The following is an 18551-nucleotide window of genomic DNA, read 5'->3' on the forward strand; positions in this document are numbered from 1 at the left end:
CTAGGAAATGTTCTGTGAAAAGTGAAGATCTGAGATAAGGGTACTTTGTTATGCATGGAGAAAAAGTCAGAAGGATCAACAAGGTCATAAGATGGCTAACGAGGGAAGCAAGACTTTTTACCAGGTGTCAGAGGGTTAATTACTGCCACGTAGGCAAAACGAGAGGAAAAAGGGTATAATGGTACAGGTTTTGAACATCGAAAGCGTGCACCGTGTAACCAGAGATTGATAGGAGCGTCGGTCAACAAAACACCGCATGATCCCAACGAAGTGAGCATCGGTCAACAGAACTCAGCAAGATACATCAGGAGACTTGCGCCGCGGTCACTCGGAAGGAACGCCGGAGTTCGAGCGAACAGACTGTGACTATCTTCTTCAGTATTACTTCTTTGTACTGGATGTTTAATGCTTAATAAACCTGTTTTACTGATACACAATATACCTGTACCCAGAGTGGTTTATGTAGTCATGGACTGTTTTACTGATACACAATATACCTGTACCCAGAGTGGTTTGTGTAGTCACGGACACATTATTATAAGAGCTTTTAAAAGCTACAGTATGGGTGGAGATAAGGAATAACAAGGGGCAGAAAACACTGGTGGGAGTAATATATAGGCCCCCTAACAGTAGCTATACCGTTGGACAGAATATTAATCAAGAAATAGTAGGAACTTGTAACAAAGGTAATGCAATAATTGTGGGGGATTTTAATCTTCATATAGACTGGACAAATCAAATTGGCAAAGGTAGTCTGGAGGACGAGTTCATGGAATGCATTTGGGACAGTTTTCTGGAACAATACACCATGGAGCCAACCAGGGAACAGGGTATTTTAGCTCTTGTATTGTGTAATGAGACAGGGTTAATTAGCAATCTCATAGTAAAGGATCCTCTGGGGCAGAGTGATAATAATATGATAGAATTTCACATTAAGTTTGAGAGTGACTTGCCTAAGTCCGAAACTAGAGTCTTGAATTTAAATAAAGCCAATTACATAGGTATGAGGGGCGAGTTGGCTAAGGTAGATTGGAAAAATAGATTAAAAGGTATAGCAGTAGATAAACAGTGACGAGCATAACAAAGGCTCAGAGGCAGGAAGCAGAGGGTAATGGTTGATGGGTGTTTTTGTGACTGGATGGCTGTTTCCAATGGGGTTCCTCAGGGCTCAGTACTAGGTCCCTTGCTTTTTGTGGTATATATCAACGATCTAGACTTGAATATAGGGGGTATGATTGAGAAGTTTGCAGATGATACTAAAATTGGCTGTGTGGCTGATACTGAAGAAGGAAGCTGTAGACTGCAGGAAGACATCAATAAATTGGTCAGGTGGGCAGAACAGTGGCAAATGGAATTAAATCCAGAGAAGTGTAAGGTAATGCATTTGGGGAGGGCTAACAAGGAAAGGGAATACACATTAAATGGTAGGACACTGCGTAGTGTAGAGGAACAAAGGGACCTTGGAGTGCATGTCCACAGATCCCTGAAGGTAGCAGGCCAGGTAGATAAGATGGTTAAGAAGGCATACGGAATGCTTGCCTTTATTAGCCGTGGCATAGAATACAAGAGCAGTTGGTTTATGCTTCAACTCTATAAAACACTAGTTAGTCCTCAGCTAGAGTACTGCATGCAGTTCTGGTCACCACATTACAGGAAAGGTGTGATTGCACTGGAGAGGGCGCAGAGGAGATTTACAAGGATGTTGCCGAGAGTAGAGAATCTTAGCTATGAGGAAAGGCTGGGTTTGTTTTCTTTGGAACAGAGGAGGCTGAGGGGGGACCTTATTGAGGTGTATAAAATGATGAGGGGCCAAGATAAAATGGATAGAAAGGACCTATTTCCCTTAGCAGAGGGGTCAAAAACCAGGAGGCACAGATTTAAAGTAATTGGTGGAAGGTTTAGAGGGCATTTGAGGGGAAATGTCTTCACCCAGGGGATTGTGGGGATCTGGAACTCACTGCCTGAAAGGGTGGTAGAGGCAGAAACCCTAACCACATTTAAACAGTACTTGGACGTGCACTTGGGATGCTGTAACCTGCAGGGCTACGGACCAAGAGCTGGGAAGTGGGATTAGGCTGGATAGCTCTTTGTTGGCCGGCACGGACACAATGGGCCAAAATGGCCTCCTTCCGTGCTGTAACTTTCTATGATTCTATTCTATAGCTATTTCATAATTCTCAACAAAATACATTCCATCGAGAAACAAAAACTCCACGGGAAAAGTGATCCATCCATGGTTAAAGAAGTTAAGAATAGCATTAGATTGAAAGAAGAAGCTTATAATTTTGCAAAGGATATTAGTAAGCCTGAGGATTGGGAGAGTTTCAGAAACCAGCAAAGGATGACCAAATAATTGATAAAAAGAGAAAAAATAGAATGAGAGAAAACTAGCAAGAAATATAAAAACAGATTATAAGAGCTTCTACAAGTATGTAAAAAGGAAGAGAGTAGCAAAAGTAAACGTTGGTCCCTTAAAGGCTGAGACAGGAGAAATTATTAAGGGGAAATAATTAAATGGCAGAAATGATAAACAAATATTTTGTATCTGTCTTCACAGTAGAAGACACTAAAAGCATACAAAGGGTCTAATGAGGATGAGGAACTTAACGTAATTAATTTAAGTAGAAAAAAAGTACTAGAGAAACTAATGGGCCTAAAAGCCGACACATCTCCTGGACCTGATGGCTTACATCCTAGGGTTCTAAAAGAGGTGGCTGCAGAAATAGTGAATGCTTTGGTTTTGCTCTTCCAAAATTCCCGAGATTCTAGAACGGTCCCAGTGGATTGGAAGGTAGCAAATATAACACTGCTATTTAAGAAAGGAGGGAGAAATAAAACAGGGAACTATAGGCCAGTTAACCTGACATCAGTCATCGGGAAAATGCTGGAATCCATTGTTAAGGAAGTGGTATCAGGGCACTTAGAAAATCATATCATGATTAGGCAAAGTCAACATGGATTTATGAAAGGGAAATCGTGTTTGATAAATTTATTAGAGTTTTTTTGAGGATGTAACTAGCAGGGTAGACAAAGGGGAACCAGTGGATGAAGTATATTTGGATTTTCAAAAGGCATTCGATAAGGTGCCACATAAAAGTTTATTACACAAGATAAGGGCTCATGGGGTTGGAGGTAATATAGTAGCATGGATAGAGGATTGGTTAACGGACAGAAAACAGCGAGTAGGGATAAACGGGTCTTTTTCAGGTTTGCAGGCTGTAAATAGTGGGATGCCGCAAGGATCAGTGCTGGGGCCTCAGCTATTTACAATCTATATTAATGAACTAGATGAAGGGACCGAGTGTAATGTATCCAAGTTTGCTGATGATACAAAGCTCGGTGGGACAGTAAGCTGTGGGGAGAACACAAAGAGTCTGCAAAGGGATATAGATAGACTAAGTGAGTGGGCAGTAAGGTGGCTGATGGAGTATAATGTAGGGAAATGTGAGGTTATTCACTTTGGTAGGAAGAATAGAAAAACAGAATATTTTTTAAATGGTGAGAAACTTTTAAATGTTGGCGTTCAGAGAGATTTGGGTGTCCTCGTGCAAGAAACAAAGAAAGCTAGCATGCAGGTACAGCAAGCAATAAGGAAGGCAAATGGCATGTTGGCCTTTATTGCAAGGAGGTTGGAGTATAAGAGTAAGGAAGTCTTGCTACAATTGTACAGGGCCTTGGTGAGACCACACCTGGAGTACTGTGCACAGTTTTGGTCTCCTTATCTAAGGAAGGATATATTTGCCTTGGAGGCGGTGCAACAAAGATTCACTAGATTGATTCCTGGGATGAGAGGGCTGTCCTATATTGAAAGATTGTCTAGAATGGGCCTATACTCTCTGGAGTTTAGAAGAATGAGAGGTGATCTCATTGAAACATACAAGATTCTGAAGGGGATTGACAGGGTAGATGCTGAGAGGTTGTTTCCCCTGGCTGGAGTGTCTAGAACTAGGGGGCATAGTCTCAGGATAAGGGGTAGGCCATTTAGGACTGAGATGAGGAGGAATTTCTTCACTCACAGGGTTGTGAATCTTTGGAATTCTCTGCCCCAGAAGGCTGTGGATGCTGAGTCTTTGAGTATATTCAGGGCTGAGATAGACAGATTTTTGGACTCTAGGGGAATCAAGGGATATGGAGATCGGGCGGGAAAGTGGAGTTGAGGTGGATGATCAGCCATGATCTTATTGAATGACAGAGCAGGCTCAAGGGGCCGTATGGCCTACTTCTGCTCTTATTTCTTATGTTCTTAAAAACAGCATTGAAGTAAGTAACGAGGTTATTGGCTGAGGGATGAATGTTGGCCGGGACACTGGGAGAAATCCCCATCTCTTCTCCGAATAGTGACATAGGATTTTTTGCGTCCACCTGAGAGGGCTGATGGGAGCTTGGTTTAACCTTTCATCCAAAAGATGGCACCTCCAACAGTGTGGCACTCCTTCAATACTGCACTAAAGTGCCATCCTGGATTATGTGCTCAAGTCTTTGGAGTGGGGCCTGAACCCGCAACCTTCTGACTCAGAAGGCGAGAGTGCCACCACTGAACCAAGGCTCACACCTTGAACTAAAGAGCTATACAATGGTGTGGTGGGTTGTGAGGTCGTGCTTGTGGTTGACAAACAGTGAGCTCTCAGTTGTAGTTATGCCATTAGGTCGAGGTTTCGAAAAAAGGCCAGGTGTTTTCTTACAGGCTGGGAAGGAAAATCTGAGATCTTGCACACAGCCTAGAAGTTAGTTGCAGCCCAAGTTTCTTGCCATACTTTTGAATGGGGCATTTTACAGAAACCTAAACATGAGGCAGGGCAGAGAATATTTTATCTAAAATAAATTACAAAAAAAATTAGAAACAAAATTTGAAATAAAACAATTCTGTCACGTCGAGTCAAATTGTTCAAATTTCCCAACAGTCAAGATCTAACTTTAACTTGGGCCTCATTTAGTTCCTCAGGATCACAGATCAGTTAATGAATCCTCAGTGACTTTCATTGGCCACATCTTCAAGTTCAATTAATTTATTTGATCCAAGCTTTAAATGTGTGGTTGAGTTTACCAATGAAAAGCAACACAAGTGTATTCAAAATGCACTTTCCAAACCAAAATAAAGTTGTAATTGTGTTATAAGCCTGGGTCTGCTGTAGCTACCTTCTCAGGTTCAGCAACATTCGTCGCTCCCTTAAGCATTCTGAGCATCTTACTTTTATGGCAGTTGAGGTGACGCAGTACGATATCGACTTATACCATAATAAGCCAGGGATACAACACTAATACAATCCCTTCTGATCGCAACCAGATACTCATTTCCTTCTTAAATATATCTCTTCAATCTCTCCGAAGGTGAGCCGAGTTAACACTAGAAGTTTGGCTCAGATCATAAACTACTTTGAGAGTGAGCTGGGAACAGTGAGGACTTCTAAAACGGGAATTTGGTGAGAGTGGGAATTCAGTGCAGAGGAGGAAGGATGGTGCTGAGTAAGTTAACCGATGGACGAAAGCTAAGTGTTCAATTATTTATTCATACTTTAACATTTAACTATATGGTAGATTAAAGGGCTACTAAACAAAACAAAAATAGGTACTAATAAAAAAGAGGCAAGGGAAAAACCTAAGTTGAAGCTTTAAGTAAGTTTTTAAAAAATGAAATAAATAAAAACTGACATCAATCTTCGGATTACTACCCGAGCCACGTGGTAATGCGTATATAGGGATAAAACAGATCAGGAAAGTAAATATGCGGCTGAAAGACTGGTGTGGGAAGGAGGGGTTCCACTTCATAGACACTAGCACCAGTACTGGGACAGGAAGGAGCTGCACCGACTGGTGGCGCGGGCTCCACCTGAACCAGAATGGGGCCAAGGTCCTAACGGAAAGGATAAATAGGACTGTGGAAAGGACTTTAAATCAATAAAGGGAGGTGTGGGGGGAAGGTCCGAGTGGAAATAATAGGAAAAGAGGGGATGAGCAGAGGTCAGAGTACAAAAAGCGCTAAAGAAAACATAAATACTCCGGGAACAGAAATGGTTACAGGAAGTAATAATAAAATATCTGTTAAAAATAAAGCAGGAATGATGAAAAATAATAATTAAATTGCCTGTATAACAATGTAGAGAGCATCAGCAACCAAATGTGCGATAGGTCAAAAAGTGTGAGAAATACACTATCAGTGTATATGGACAAGGTGGAAACAGTTACCCAAATAAGAATTCTGTACATAAATGCATGTAACATAAGAAATAAAACAAATGAGTTAGAAGCACAGATTCAGCTTAAAGAATATGATGTAGTAACCATTACAGAGGCTATTATTTGTATTCCATTATAGGCTGGAATACAGAGGGGAAGAAGAGATGTTTCAGTTTACATCTTAGGACCCCGATTAGTCTCTGCCTGAGGCTCCCGCCTGAGTCCGCCGGCCGCTTCATCTGCTGTTAAAACCAGCGGCGTTAAGATCGGTGGAACGGAGCGGGAAATGAAGCTGCTCCATTTTAACTGCTCACCTGCTCCATTCCTGCCCCTTGGATTGCTGGGCTTACACAGACTGGTGTTTAATAATGTTGGGTACAATCACAACAGCGTTCAAAGTGAAGGATGCCGAATTTGAGATGATATCATAAGCAAATCATACTACTGTAAATCATTGGCACTAAGTATGAATAAATGACTAAAACAGTGTGCGACTAATTTGTGCTTTAAACAACAGGATGTTCAGTGCAATAATTCCAGTGCTATGTCATATGGTATATTTAATAATGTTGTAACAAAACATTGTTGTCAGAATTATCTCTTACCTGTCATAAGCACAATTTGTTGTGACGGTAGTAGTAGTATCTGCAGAGTCCGGGATCAGCCATTGGAATTGGCTATCCTTGCGCAGGCGAATGTGAGCCCAATCAGTTGGTTTGACATAAGAACAATCTGCATTAAGATCACCCATGATCAGCATGTTCTGTGTGGGCCAGAAATGAAGATGCATTACTTTAAATCATGAATATTAATGTAATAAATCTTTGGTCATTAATATTTCTAGGTTTTATTGCTTACGTCGGTTCCCATCTTTTTTCTAGCATCAAGAAAGACATCGTACAGGGCATCGATATTCGTTACTGCTGATGAAGGTGACGTGTGCTGCGGCACAATAACAAAGTCATGAACGGCTAAAGAAGGGAAAAGGATTTACAGAAGGAAAATATGATGTAAATCAAGTACTCATAAGCATGAGCATCTAACCTTAGTCACTTTCACAAATGAAAGAAAATGTCACCACTTTCTTCAGAAATAGTGACAGGAACAACATTGAAGAAATGAACACTTCCTGTATCCTGTTTCTGCGTTTAAAATAAGCTTTTGAAAATATAATTTTAAGCAACAGTTTTAAAAGTAATTTTAACCCCATCTCACTCACTGGATGGCTTCTGGCTGTAATTCTCTAGAAATCATGGCCTGGTTTTTTGCAACACAGTTTGCCCGAAATCGGCCAAACCAGCGCAAATGATGGAGCAACTTTAAGCCATTATGTCCAGCGCAAATGGAGATTCCACGATCTTTCGCACTGGTTTAAAAAACCATCGCGCTGGAAGCTAGCCCCGCCCACAAAACGGGTCACGCCCCCAATTCAAATTAATCACCATGGCGAGTTTGCGCCATTTGCGGGCCTTCCAGGAGACTCTTAAAAACTAAACTTTTTTTTAGGCGCAAGGACACTTTAAAAAGCTTTTAAATATTAACAAGATAATAATTTACTAAGAAACTGACGACTGTACACCAATGAAACTAGTAAATGGTTCTGTATAGTTTTTTAAAGTCATGTTCAGCTATTTAAAATCGGGTTGCTCACAGGTGGTGGACTCGACACTGATTAAAAATGCTTATTATTTGTGATAACCCCATTTTCAGCTGTATTAATCAAACTGCAGCAAGTTACCACTCTTAAATATATGAAGGAATATTTTTTCATGCAAAAAAAAAATTACGTTCTAAAACAACGCCTGATCGTGCTGGTTAATGGCAGATTTTATGCAAATGAGTTTGAATTGAAACTTGAACAAAAAAATCACTTCTAAAAATTAGCACAATTTTGAGCGCAATTTGCTGATTGTGTCCAAAGTGGAAACTCTTGACCCATCTCTCTATCCGAGCCAGCAGGAACTTGCTGAAGTGTGGTTCGAGGTGACATCCCTACTAATCTCCCGTCCCTCAATCTCCGCTAAATACTTCACTTTTAATTGGTGTTCTGTCTGAAATCAAAACTACCAAGAAACTCCTCAGTGAAGTATTGTTTCCTATGTTTGTATTGTGGTGCAGAAATACTTTACCTGAATAGGGTGAAGAAAATTTCACAACAAATGGTTCACGATTGAAAATGTCTTGAACTGTATTCTCAGAACCATCGTCGTAGAGATAACTGCTGACTACGGACACCACGGAGTTTCTGTTCAGATGAGAACAGTTGTCATTACAAAGGCACAGGAAGGAGCTTCTACACGCCAATGAAAATTGTTTCAAAGTAACTTTCTGGTTAAACGTAGTCATGAGTGTACCTGTAAATAAAGAGGTATCTCTCTTTGTAGGTGCTGCGTCCAAGTGGCTCACTGACAATGTACGAATAGGTATACACAGAGGGACTGGAGAAATGACAAGTTAGTGACATGTGGAGAAATCTCAAAGTAAGCAAGCACTTATAGTTGTGTAGACTGATTAATTTACATCTCCTGGGCTCTTCATGATGGATTCAATAGGTACTATTCAAAAATTTAAACTTTGAAAGAACAAGACTTGCAATGGCTGGTTCCTACACACTTGAACTGACCATAGATTGGATAGGCTGGGGTTGTTTTCTTTGGAACAGAGGAGACTGAGGGGAGACCTAATTGAGGTGTATAAAATTATGAGGGGCCTAGATAGGAAGGACCTATTTCCTTGAGCAGAAGTGTCAATAACCAGGGGGCACAGATTTAAAGTAATTGGTCGGAGGTTTAGAGGGGATTTGAGGAGAATTTTTTTCACCCAGAGGGTGGTGGGGGTCTGGAATTCACTGCCTGAAAAGGTGGTAGAGGCAGAAACCCTCAACACATTTAAAAAGTACTTGGATATGCGCTTGAAGTGCTGTAACCTACAAAGCTAGGGACCAAGTGCTGAAAAGTGGGATTAGGGTGGCTAGCTCTTTGTCGGCCAGGCACGCACAAGATGGGCCGAATGGCCTCCGTCTGTTCTGTACATTTCTATGATTCTATGATCAGTAAATGTGTCTTCAACAGCTGGTTACATTATTAAATCAAATAATAAAGAGCAAAAAAAAAGTGACAGAGTGGATGAATTGCCCGGATTTTTCTCTCACACTGGAATTTGCTGATTCGGATTACTGCGGCATCATCACCACTTACAGTGTTAGCAGGTGAGTCGCCCGCCTTCTTTTTCAAAGTAAAAGCTCCAGCAATCCATTACTGGATTGTTTTTCCCACCCACCAAAAAAAAACAAGTGATGAACGGTTGTGGCGAGAAAGAACAAAGCATTTTTTTAAGTAAGTATTCATTTGAACTCTAATTTACAATTTTTACTACATAATCGCTTCAAAGGGGTAGGAAAGAAAGATACTTTCACAACATTTGAAGTAAAAATAAATAAATTAGAGTGAGTAAATAGAAATAATTCAATAAACAACTTAAAGGTCTGTTGGGTTACATATGAATACATATGGCAGGATCAGAGTCTGGGGTGATGTGTGCAATATACATGATGTGGACCGGCCTGGACTTGTATACCATGCAGGGTGAATATATATGTAGGAAGTTGCCCAGCTTGACAGTCAACTGCACACACTCCACAATGTTTGGGTGGAAAAAGTTTTCTGGAGCAGACATTACATCGGGTGGTCACACCAGAGGTTGCTAGGAGTAGAGAAGCTAGCACGGGAGACAGAGCTGGAAGCGACAGGTGAGGGTAGAAAGGGGATAATCTGTGGAGCTGGATTTGTTTAATAGGTATACCTGTTTAGGTACCAGTGGACAAAAAGGGTGACTCAGGAGGGTACTGAAGAGCAAGTGGTTACCCATGTGGAAACAGAATAGGCAAGTGGTGATGTGGGGCATTCCATTTTTAGGGGGTAGATTGTTTGTGTTGTAGACGTGATCCAGAGACCCCAATGGTATGTTGCTTTCCAGGTAACAGGGTTCGGGACATTATGGAACAAATATAGAAAGGTTCTGGAACGGAAGGGCGAGGAGCCAGAGGTAGTGGTTCATGTGGGAACCAATGACAGAGGTAGGAGTAGGTTCAAGTTTATGCAAGGGGTTTCAGGGAGCTAAATTGTAGATTAAGGAGCAGAGCCTTCAGGGTAGAAATCTCTGAATTACTTTCAGTAGCACATGCTGGACCAGATGGGGAAAGAAAGCTTAGGATTGTCAACGCATGGCTAGAAGGTTGGTGTAGAAGGGAGGGTTTCAGAATAATGGGACTACTTTTCGGTCCAGGGAAGGCTGTACAGACGTGATGGCCTTCACCTAAACCCGTGTCCTTTTGGAAAGGGTAAATACGACAGTGAGGAAATAGTTAAACTAGTTAGGTGGGTGATGGGAGGGAAAAAATCCACACTGTAAGTCAAAAAATGCAAGAAAAAAACCAGCAGAACATCTGACAGGGTGCGGATAAGAGTTTTTTCTTTACACAAATCCACGTAGCATAAGAAATAAAACAATTGAGAAGCACGAATTCAGCTTAAAGGGTATAATGTAATAGCCATTACAGAGACCTGACTATCTGATAATTGAACGTTAAATGTTCCCGGCTATAGGATCTTGAGAAAGGACAGGATAATTGGGAAAGGGGGAGTAGCAATATTGATACAAGATACGTTAGAAAGAAGTGATTTCAGCGTAGTTTTAAAAATTAATATATTGAAAGAAAGAGTGGTAATGGGGAATGTGGACCCATTAAAGATGGATACAGGTGGGACTATAATGGCTAATAAGTAAATGGCAGACTTGTTAAGTGAGTAGTTTGTTCCATTTTCACAGTGGAGGAAGACAAAATACCAGCGGTGCAAGGGAACCTAAAAATAAGTCAAGAGGAGGAACAGAATTGGATTTAATATAAATAAAAGAAAATGCTAATGGGAAAAATAATAGGACTTAAGATAAACAAATCTGCAGAACCTGATGGTTTCCACCCCAGGGTACTCGAATAAATAGATGAGGAAACTGCAGATTTGTTAGTTGTAATTGATGACTTGGATGAAGTAATAGAGAGTTTCCAGATGACACTGTATGGAGGCACGTTATGTTGTGTACATGGGAGCAGGAAGTTACAAAGGGACACAGACAGACTAAGTGAGTGGGCACATGGGATTGGGGGCAAGGTACTGACTTGGATAGAGAACTGGTTGGCAGACAGGAAGCAAAGAGTTGGAATAAACGGGTCTTTTTCCGAGTGGCAGGCAGTGACTAGTGGGGTACTGCAGGGATCGGTCCTAGGACCCCAGCTCTTCACAATATATATAAATGATCTAGACGAGGGAACTAGATGTAATATCTCCAAGTTTGCAGACGACACAAAGCTGGGTGGGCGTGTGTGCTGTGAGGAGGATGCCGAGAAACTCCAGGATGATTTGGACAGGTTGGGTGATTGGGCAGAAGCATGGCAGATGCAGTATAATGTGGATAAATGCGAGGTTATCCACTTTGGTGGCAAAAACAGGAAGGCAGATTATTATCTGAACTGCAATAGATTGGGAGAAGGGGAAGTGCAACGAGACCTGGGTGTCCTTGTGCACCAGTCGCTGAAGGTAAGCATGCAGGTGCAGCAGGCGGTTAAGAAGGCAAATGGTATGTTGGCCTTCATAGCGAGAGGATTCGAGTACAGGAACAAGGATGTCTTGCTGCAGTTGTACAGTGCCTTGGTGAGACCACACCTTGAGTATTGTGTGCAGTTTTGGTTGCCTTATCTGAGGAAGGATGTTCTTGCCATGGAGGGAGTGCAGCGAAGATTCACCAGACTGATACCTGGGATGGCAGGAATGACGTATGAGGAGAGATTGGGTCGATTGGGCTTATACTCGTTGGAGTTTAGAAGAATGAGAGGGGATCTCATTGAAACTTATAAAATTCTAACAGGACTAGACAGACTAGATGCAGGAAGGATGTTCCCTATGGCCGGGGAGTCCAGAACCGGGGGTCACAGTCTAAGGATAAGGGGTAAGCCATTTAGGAAAGAGATGAGGAGGAATTTCTTCACCCAGAGAGTGGTGAACCTGTGGAATTCTCTACCACAGAAGGCAGTGGAGGCCAATTCATTAAATATATTCAAGAAGGAGCTAGATATATTTCTTAAGGCTAAAGAGATCAAGGAATATGGGGAGAAGGCAGGAACAGGGTACTGAATTTGGATGATCAGCCATGATCTCATTGAATGGCGGAGCAGGCTCGAGGGGCCAAATGGCCTACTCCTGCTCCTATCTTCTATGTTTCTGTATTTCTAAAACTATGGTAGATGGAGTTCAATGAGGGGAAGTGTGAGATTATCCACTTTGGATCTGAGATAGACAATTTGGAATAAAGGGTGTTTATTTATGCTTATCATCAAAATCTAGTGCACAGCTCTAAGTTGAGCTGAAGTACAGATCAGCCATGATCTGATAGAATGTCAGAACAGGCTCGAAGGGCTGAATGGCCTACTCCTGTTCCTATGTTCCTATGACAGAATCTGTAAGTGTTGTATAAGTCCAGAAAAAAATTACTGCTTAAGGTTCAACAGGAACTTACCAGCCACAAATTATTATTAAGTCATTTGGTTGCTTCTAAAATCTTAAAGTTGACCACTGATAATGAAATACACATATCAGAAGTGGTAATAACATTTGGGAGCTATCTTGAAATGCCAAGATAATATTTTCTGGTCAATCAGTAAGTTGTGGCATTAAGTGTGACAGTCACATGACACAAAGTGCTTGCAATGTTATAACTGATTGATCCTCACTATTTGCCTTTGGTTTGTGCATGATACAAGGCTTTGCTGATATGCTGTGAATATGAGTATACAGCATAGATTCACCAGAATGATAACAAGGATGGGAAACTATAGTTATATGAAAAACCTGAGATTATTTCCACTGGAGTAGAGAAGGCTAAGAGGAGATTTAACAGAGTTTTTTTTAATTATCAAGGATTTTGATAGAGTAAATAGGGAAAGACTATTTTATGTAGAGAGTGGTTGGAGCATAGGATTTCTGCCATAGGAAATAGTTGAGGCAGAGACCATTGCATCTTTTAAGGGAAATGTAGATAACTATTAGAAGCAGATGAAGATACAGGTTTATGGGGCGAGGACAAGGCAGTGGGATTAGATTTAGGGTTGATTTAGCAAAGAGCCAGCATAGACAGGATGGAGCAAATGGTTTCATTCTGTGCTACAAACTTCTATGATTCTATGGTGAAAATTATTCAAGATTTGCTTGTACCAATCAGTAGCATAATATAACTAAAAACATTTACAAATGTGTCTAACTAATAGATTACTATACCTATTGAGTCTATTCATTAGATTCTTTATGGCACTCAAGTCAGCATCACGAACTTCTTGTATCAGGATAATGTCATACTTTTGAACAATCTACAAAGAAATCAAATGTAGAATTTTATATTTATTCAGCATGGAGCAAGAAGAATTGTATTGTATGACTGAGACATATATTTTTAAAGAAGAATGAAAACTATCTCCTCTTTTTTTACATAGAGCATAATAAAACGATAATAATAAAATGAGAAATAGTGATTTGGATCGCCAAACCTTGTCGTTTAATGGATTTAACCCCTCTCTGCCTCCTGATTCTATCATCGGAGGGAAAGTCCTGCAAAATTGCTCCTTGTTCCCCACAGCATGGAATCAATCATGAAAATAGTTTTTCAATGTTGTTTTATGATTGTAGAGATGAGCATTAAAACTGGCAGAAGACCTGGAGAGAAGCTGAAACCACCAGCTTTTGTCATTTATGTGCTACTCACTGCTTCGCATCAACAACAAATAAAAAGTTAAAAAAAAGTCTACGGCTGTTTGTTAAGATCTTGTTAATAAACTTTCAGAGAAAGATGAGGCAGCTTTTCACGGGGGAGTTAAAATGATCAGGTAGTAATAAACTCAACTGATTTGGCTTTTAAAGGTAGAGCCGCTAAACTCTGGCCGACTACCTGTTCAAAACCGATTTTTCTGCAATTGTTCCATGAATTGGTTCAATATTGCTGTTGGTGGAAAGCAGTTGCCAGGGAGCACAATCTTCACCTGTGAATAAATACCATGCCCCTAATATTACTGCCATGCGCTGACTGTTGCTGAAGCAGCTGAACACTAGTTGGCCAAGGAACACTTTAAATAAAGCAATATTGGTGAAAAGTTCTGATCTTCAGCTCAGCTCCACATTTCATTCCCCTTCATCAAAAATTAAAAATCTTTGCAAGTATAAAGAAGACCTGAACTAACCAACAAATTAATAGAAATATTTATTTTTCAATACAAACTGCACAAGTAGATGATGTAGACATTTTTTTGATTGTGGTTTCAAAACCCTGAGGTTGATTGCACATGTCAAAGGAAATACCTCTTTTTAATGCATGAATCTATAATTCAGTCATTCAAAATTTGGGAATGGCCATGTCAGTGAACTGGGATGTATGAACTTGCTGCTCTTCTTAATGTCCTACAGTCTCCCACTCTCCAGGGTTGGCTCCATTCCCCGGCCATGACTTGACGTGTTAAATTACTATTAAACACTTCAGAAGTGTGGCATGAGCATTATTGCAGTCGAGTCCTGATTACCTATGATTCTGCCAGAAAGGCTAAAAAAAAAATCGTATTCAACAAGCTAAGACGAATTAGTGTTTATCTTCGTTGCTATTAAAATAAAACAGGAAGTGGTGAGTGTAGTGTATGTACCTTTAAGAGGAGAACTAGTTTTACAGCTCCTGTATACTGTAGTACCGGCAGTGACCACACCTGTATATAAACCCTGAGTAGGGATCTGTACTGATAGTTTTTAGAATACCCTCATCCAGTAAACACCTGTTGATTGTTCATCTGCAGTCTCCGTCTATTTATTGAAGAACACCATACCTTAAGATTCACGGATTTAACAGTGGCAACGAGGCAGATTCGAACCTACCTGCAACTCTGCATTTCCTCCCAGGGATTCGCTCCTGGAGGACAGTGGAAGAAAGTCGAGGCCAGAAGCATGGGCGTCGACCACGAGCAACCGCCCAGTCATCCAGCAGAGAGTGAGCATCGCAGGGGAGGCTGTTGAGAGCTGGGCTTGCTTCTCCAGTCACGATGATCCAGCGCAACAGGCTGGCAACAGGTACGGCGCAGACCCTTCCCGGACAGTGGCGGCTGGAGCCGACCGACGGCACAGAAAAGGCCGAGCAGCGTCGACGGGGTAACAGAGAGGGTAAAGCACACAGGGCGCAGCCGGGGGTGGAAGACCGAGCAGCGTCGACGGAAAACGAAAAGAGAGGGTAAAGCACAGCCGGGGTTCAGGACCGAGCGGCGGCAACGAGAGAGGCACGCAGGAAAATGGGCAGAGTGCAGCCAGTGCTCAAGGGCTGAGCAGCGTCCGCGAGGGAAGACAGGAAGTGCGGGAGACGCCATTTGAGCCGCAGCGGAGAAGAAGGGAGAGCGCGGGAGACGCCATTTTTGAAGCCGCAGCGGAGAAGAAGGGCGAGCGCGGGAAGAAAGGGAAGCGCGGGAGACGCCATTTTGAGCCAGCGGAGAAGAAGGGAGCGCGCAGGAGACGCCATTTTAGCCAGTCTAACCACACCCAGGGATGCCGAAGAGTGGCAGTGTCACAGCGTTCGACAATGAAGTCGAGGATTGGGCGACATATGTAGAACGCATTGAAGTGTACTGCAAGGCAAATGAAGTGCCAGATGCCAGGAAAGCACTGGTATTGTTGAATTCCATGGGTGCAAAAACGTATGGCTTACTGCGAAACCTAGTAACCCCAGAGAAGCCAGTGGATAAGGAATTTGAAAGCATAGTGGCAATCCTACAGGACCACTTAAACCCCACACCGCTGCTGATAGCAGAAAGATTTAAGTTTCACAAAAGGAACCAGCATAAAGACGAAAGTAATGCTGAGTATTTAACGGAACTGCGCAAGCTATCGAAACACTGCCAGTTTGGAATGGGACTAGCAGATACGTTAAGGGACAAGTTTGTGTGTGGGCTTCAAAGTGAAGGAACCCAGAAACGGCTTCTATCAGAAAAGGATCTTACGCTGGACAAGGCTTTCAGCATGGCAGTATCACACGAAGCAGCCGCATGGGGTGCTGCAGAGATACAATGGAGACCGCAAGAATATGGCACCAATGAAATGTCATATGGAGCAGTGAAGTGTTATCACTGCGGCAGAACAACACATGACCAGAAGGATTGTTGGTTCAAGGACCAAATGTGCAGACAGTGTGGAAAAGCAGGACACATAGCAAGAGTCTGCAGGTCGGGAAAGAAAACCAGCAGCAAGAAATCTCCACAGGAGAAGTACAAAAAGGTACATAAGGTGACGGAAAGTAGTTCAGATGAACAGGAAAGTGATACAGACTCCGGAAGCAAGGAGCTGGGTTGTCTGAAACTACATAATGTAATCAAAATGGAGGATCACCAAACTATCTGGGTCACGCTCAAGATAGACGGAGTCCAAGTGAAAATGGAATTGGACACAGGATCAGCCCTAACAGTCATAAACTGAAGGGACTACAAGCGGCTATTCTCACATATACCCTTGAGAGATACAGAGATTGTCTTGAAGACGTACACGGGGCAAAAAGTCTACCCCAAAGGGAAAATAAGGGTGAACATGATATACAATGGCAAGGAAACGCCAAAAATGGACCTATATGTATTGCCAGATGGAGGACCACCACTACTAGGATGTGAATGTATCAGGAAGATACAGTTAGATTGGCATTCCATACAGGCACTGACGGTAGAGGCCAAAAAGGATGACGATGTCACACCTGAACGACTGTCAAAAATGTTAACTGACGCACAAGAAGTGTTCCAGGAGGGACTCGGAACACTAAAAGGCATAACAGCGATGATCAAAACAGAGGAAAATGCAAGCCCAAAGTTTTTTAAGGCCAGACCGGTGCCTTATGCGATCCGCCCAGCCATCGAAGCAGAGCTGGAAGGTTTGGAACGTTCAGGAGTACTGTCCAAAGTGGGCTGGAGCGAGTGGGCTACACCCATCGTTCCTGTAATGAAGAGGTCATTGAGTAATACGCCTGGGGAACCAAAGAAGGTTCGCATCTGTGGGGACTTTAAGGTGACAGTGAACCCAGTCCTTCACACGGTACAATATCCGCTCCCGCGGATTGAAGATATTTTCGCCTCGCTATCTGGAGGAAAACGCTTCACTAAGATTGATCTGGCCCAGGCGTACCTGCAAATGGAGGTAGAAGAAGCCTCGAAACAATACCTCACGATCAACACTCACAAAGGTCTCTACCAATACAACCGTCTGGTGTTCGGGGTAGCATCAGCTCTGGCTATTTGGCAAAGGGCAATGGATCAAGTCCTGCAAGGGATTCCAGGGATCCAGTGTTATTTGGATGACATCCTGGTCACGGGCGAAAATGACAGTGATCACCTCGCCAACCTGGAGCAGGTGCTCACTAGATTGAAGGAATATGGGCTACGAGCTAATCGCCACAAATGCGAGTTTTTCCAGCAGCAGATCTCGTATTGTGGCCATGTTATTGATGAAGAGGGGTTACATAAGTCCCCTGAAAAGACTGAGGCAGCAGTCAAGGCTCCAGCACCAGAAAATGTGTCACAACTGAGGTCGTTCCTCGGGCTGGTGAACTACTACCATAAGTTCTTACCAAATTTGTCTACAGTATTATACCCACTGAACACCCTACTGCAAATGGGGGTACCATGGAAGTGGAATGACGAATGTAAACGAGCTTTCCAGAAGTGCAAAGAATTGATCACATCAAAAGAGGTGTTGGCTCATTTCAACCCAGCACTACCAATTCGGTTGGCGTGTGATGCATCACCCTATGGTATTGGAGCGGTGCTGTCGCACAAATTCCCAGACGGCTTGGAGAGGCCAGTTGCCTTTGCGTCTCGGTCACTAACCTCAGCCGAGCGCAACTACGCCCAGATTGACAGGGAGGCCCTCAGCCAATATGGGGAGTGAAAAAGTTCAACCACTATCTGCACGGGCAGAAGTTCACCTTGCTGACTGACCACCAACCACTTGTCTCCACCTTTAATCCAAAGAAGGGCGTTCCGGTGATGACTGCGCAACGGCTACAAAGATGGTCCCTTTTTCTAGGGGCGAACCAATATGAAATAGAGTATAAGGGCACGAAACAGCATGGAAACGCTGATGGGCTATCACGCCTGCCACTGCCTACTGCGGAGGAAGTACCAGCAGTGGACCCTGTCGAAACATTTTATTCAACTATAATTGAACGCTTGCCAGTAACTAACGCGGATATAGAGAAGGAGACCCGAAATGATCCGACACTGTCTCGGGTATATGATTTGACGGTGAAGGGATGGCCAACACATGGCG

At 42.5% G+C, this 18551-nt stretch overlaps 1 protein-coding gene across 1 annotated transcript in view; it reads right to left on the minus strand.

The window, feature by feature from the left end:
- The window catches only part of dnase1 (deoxyribonuclease I), a 208574-nt gene that overhangs the window by 10255 nt on the left and 179768 nt on the right, over positions 1-18551 (minus strand). The window contains exons 3-7 of the mRNA XM_086002268.1: positions 13503-13591; positions 8529-8612; positions 8304-8419; positions 7033-7145; positions 6780-6937 (exon numbers count right to left, since the gene is read on the minus strand). Of these exons, the coding sequence (XP_085858394.1) occupies positions 6780-6937; positions 7033-7145; positions 8304-8419; positions 8529-8612; positions 13503-13591 (560 nt within the window). The remainder of the gene's footprint in view (positions 1-6779; positions 6938-7032; positions 7146-8303; positions 8420-8528; positions 8613-13502; positions 13592-18551) is intronic.

The sequence above is a fragment of the Somniosus microcephalus genome, chromosome 11, assembly GCF_052327205.1.
Source record: "Somniosus microcephalus isolate GS21.2 chromosome 11, FLI_Smic_1.0, whole genome shotgun sequence".
Classification (NCBI taxonomy): domain Eukaryota; kingdom Metazoa; phylum Chordata; class Chondrichthyes; order Squaliformes; family Somniosidae; genus Somniosus; species Somniosus microcephalus.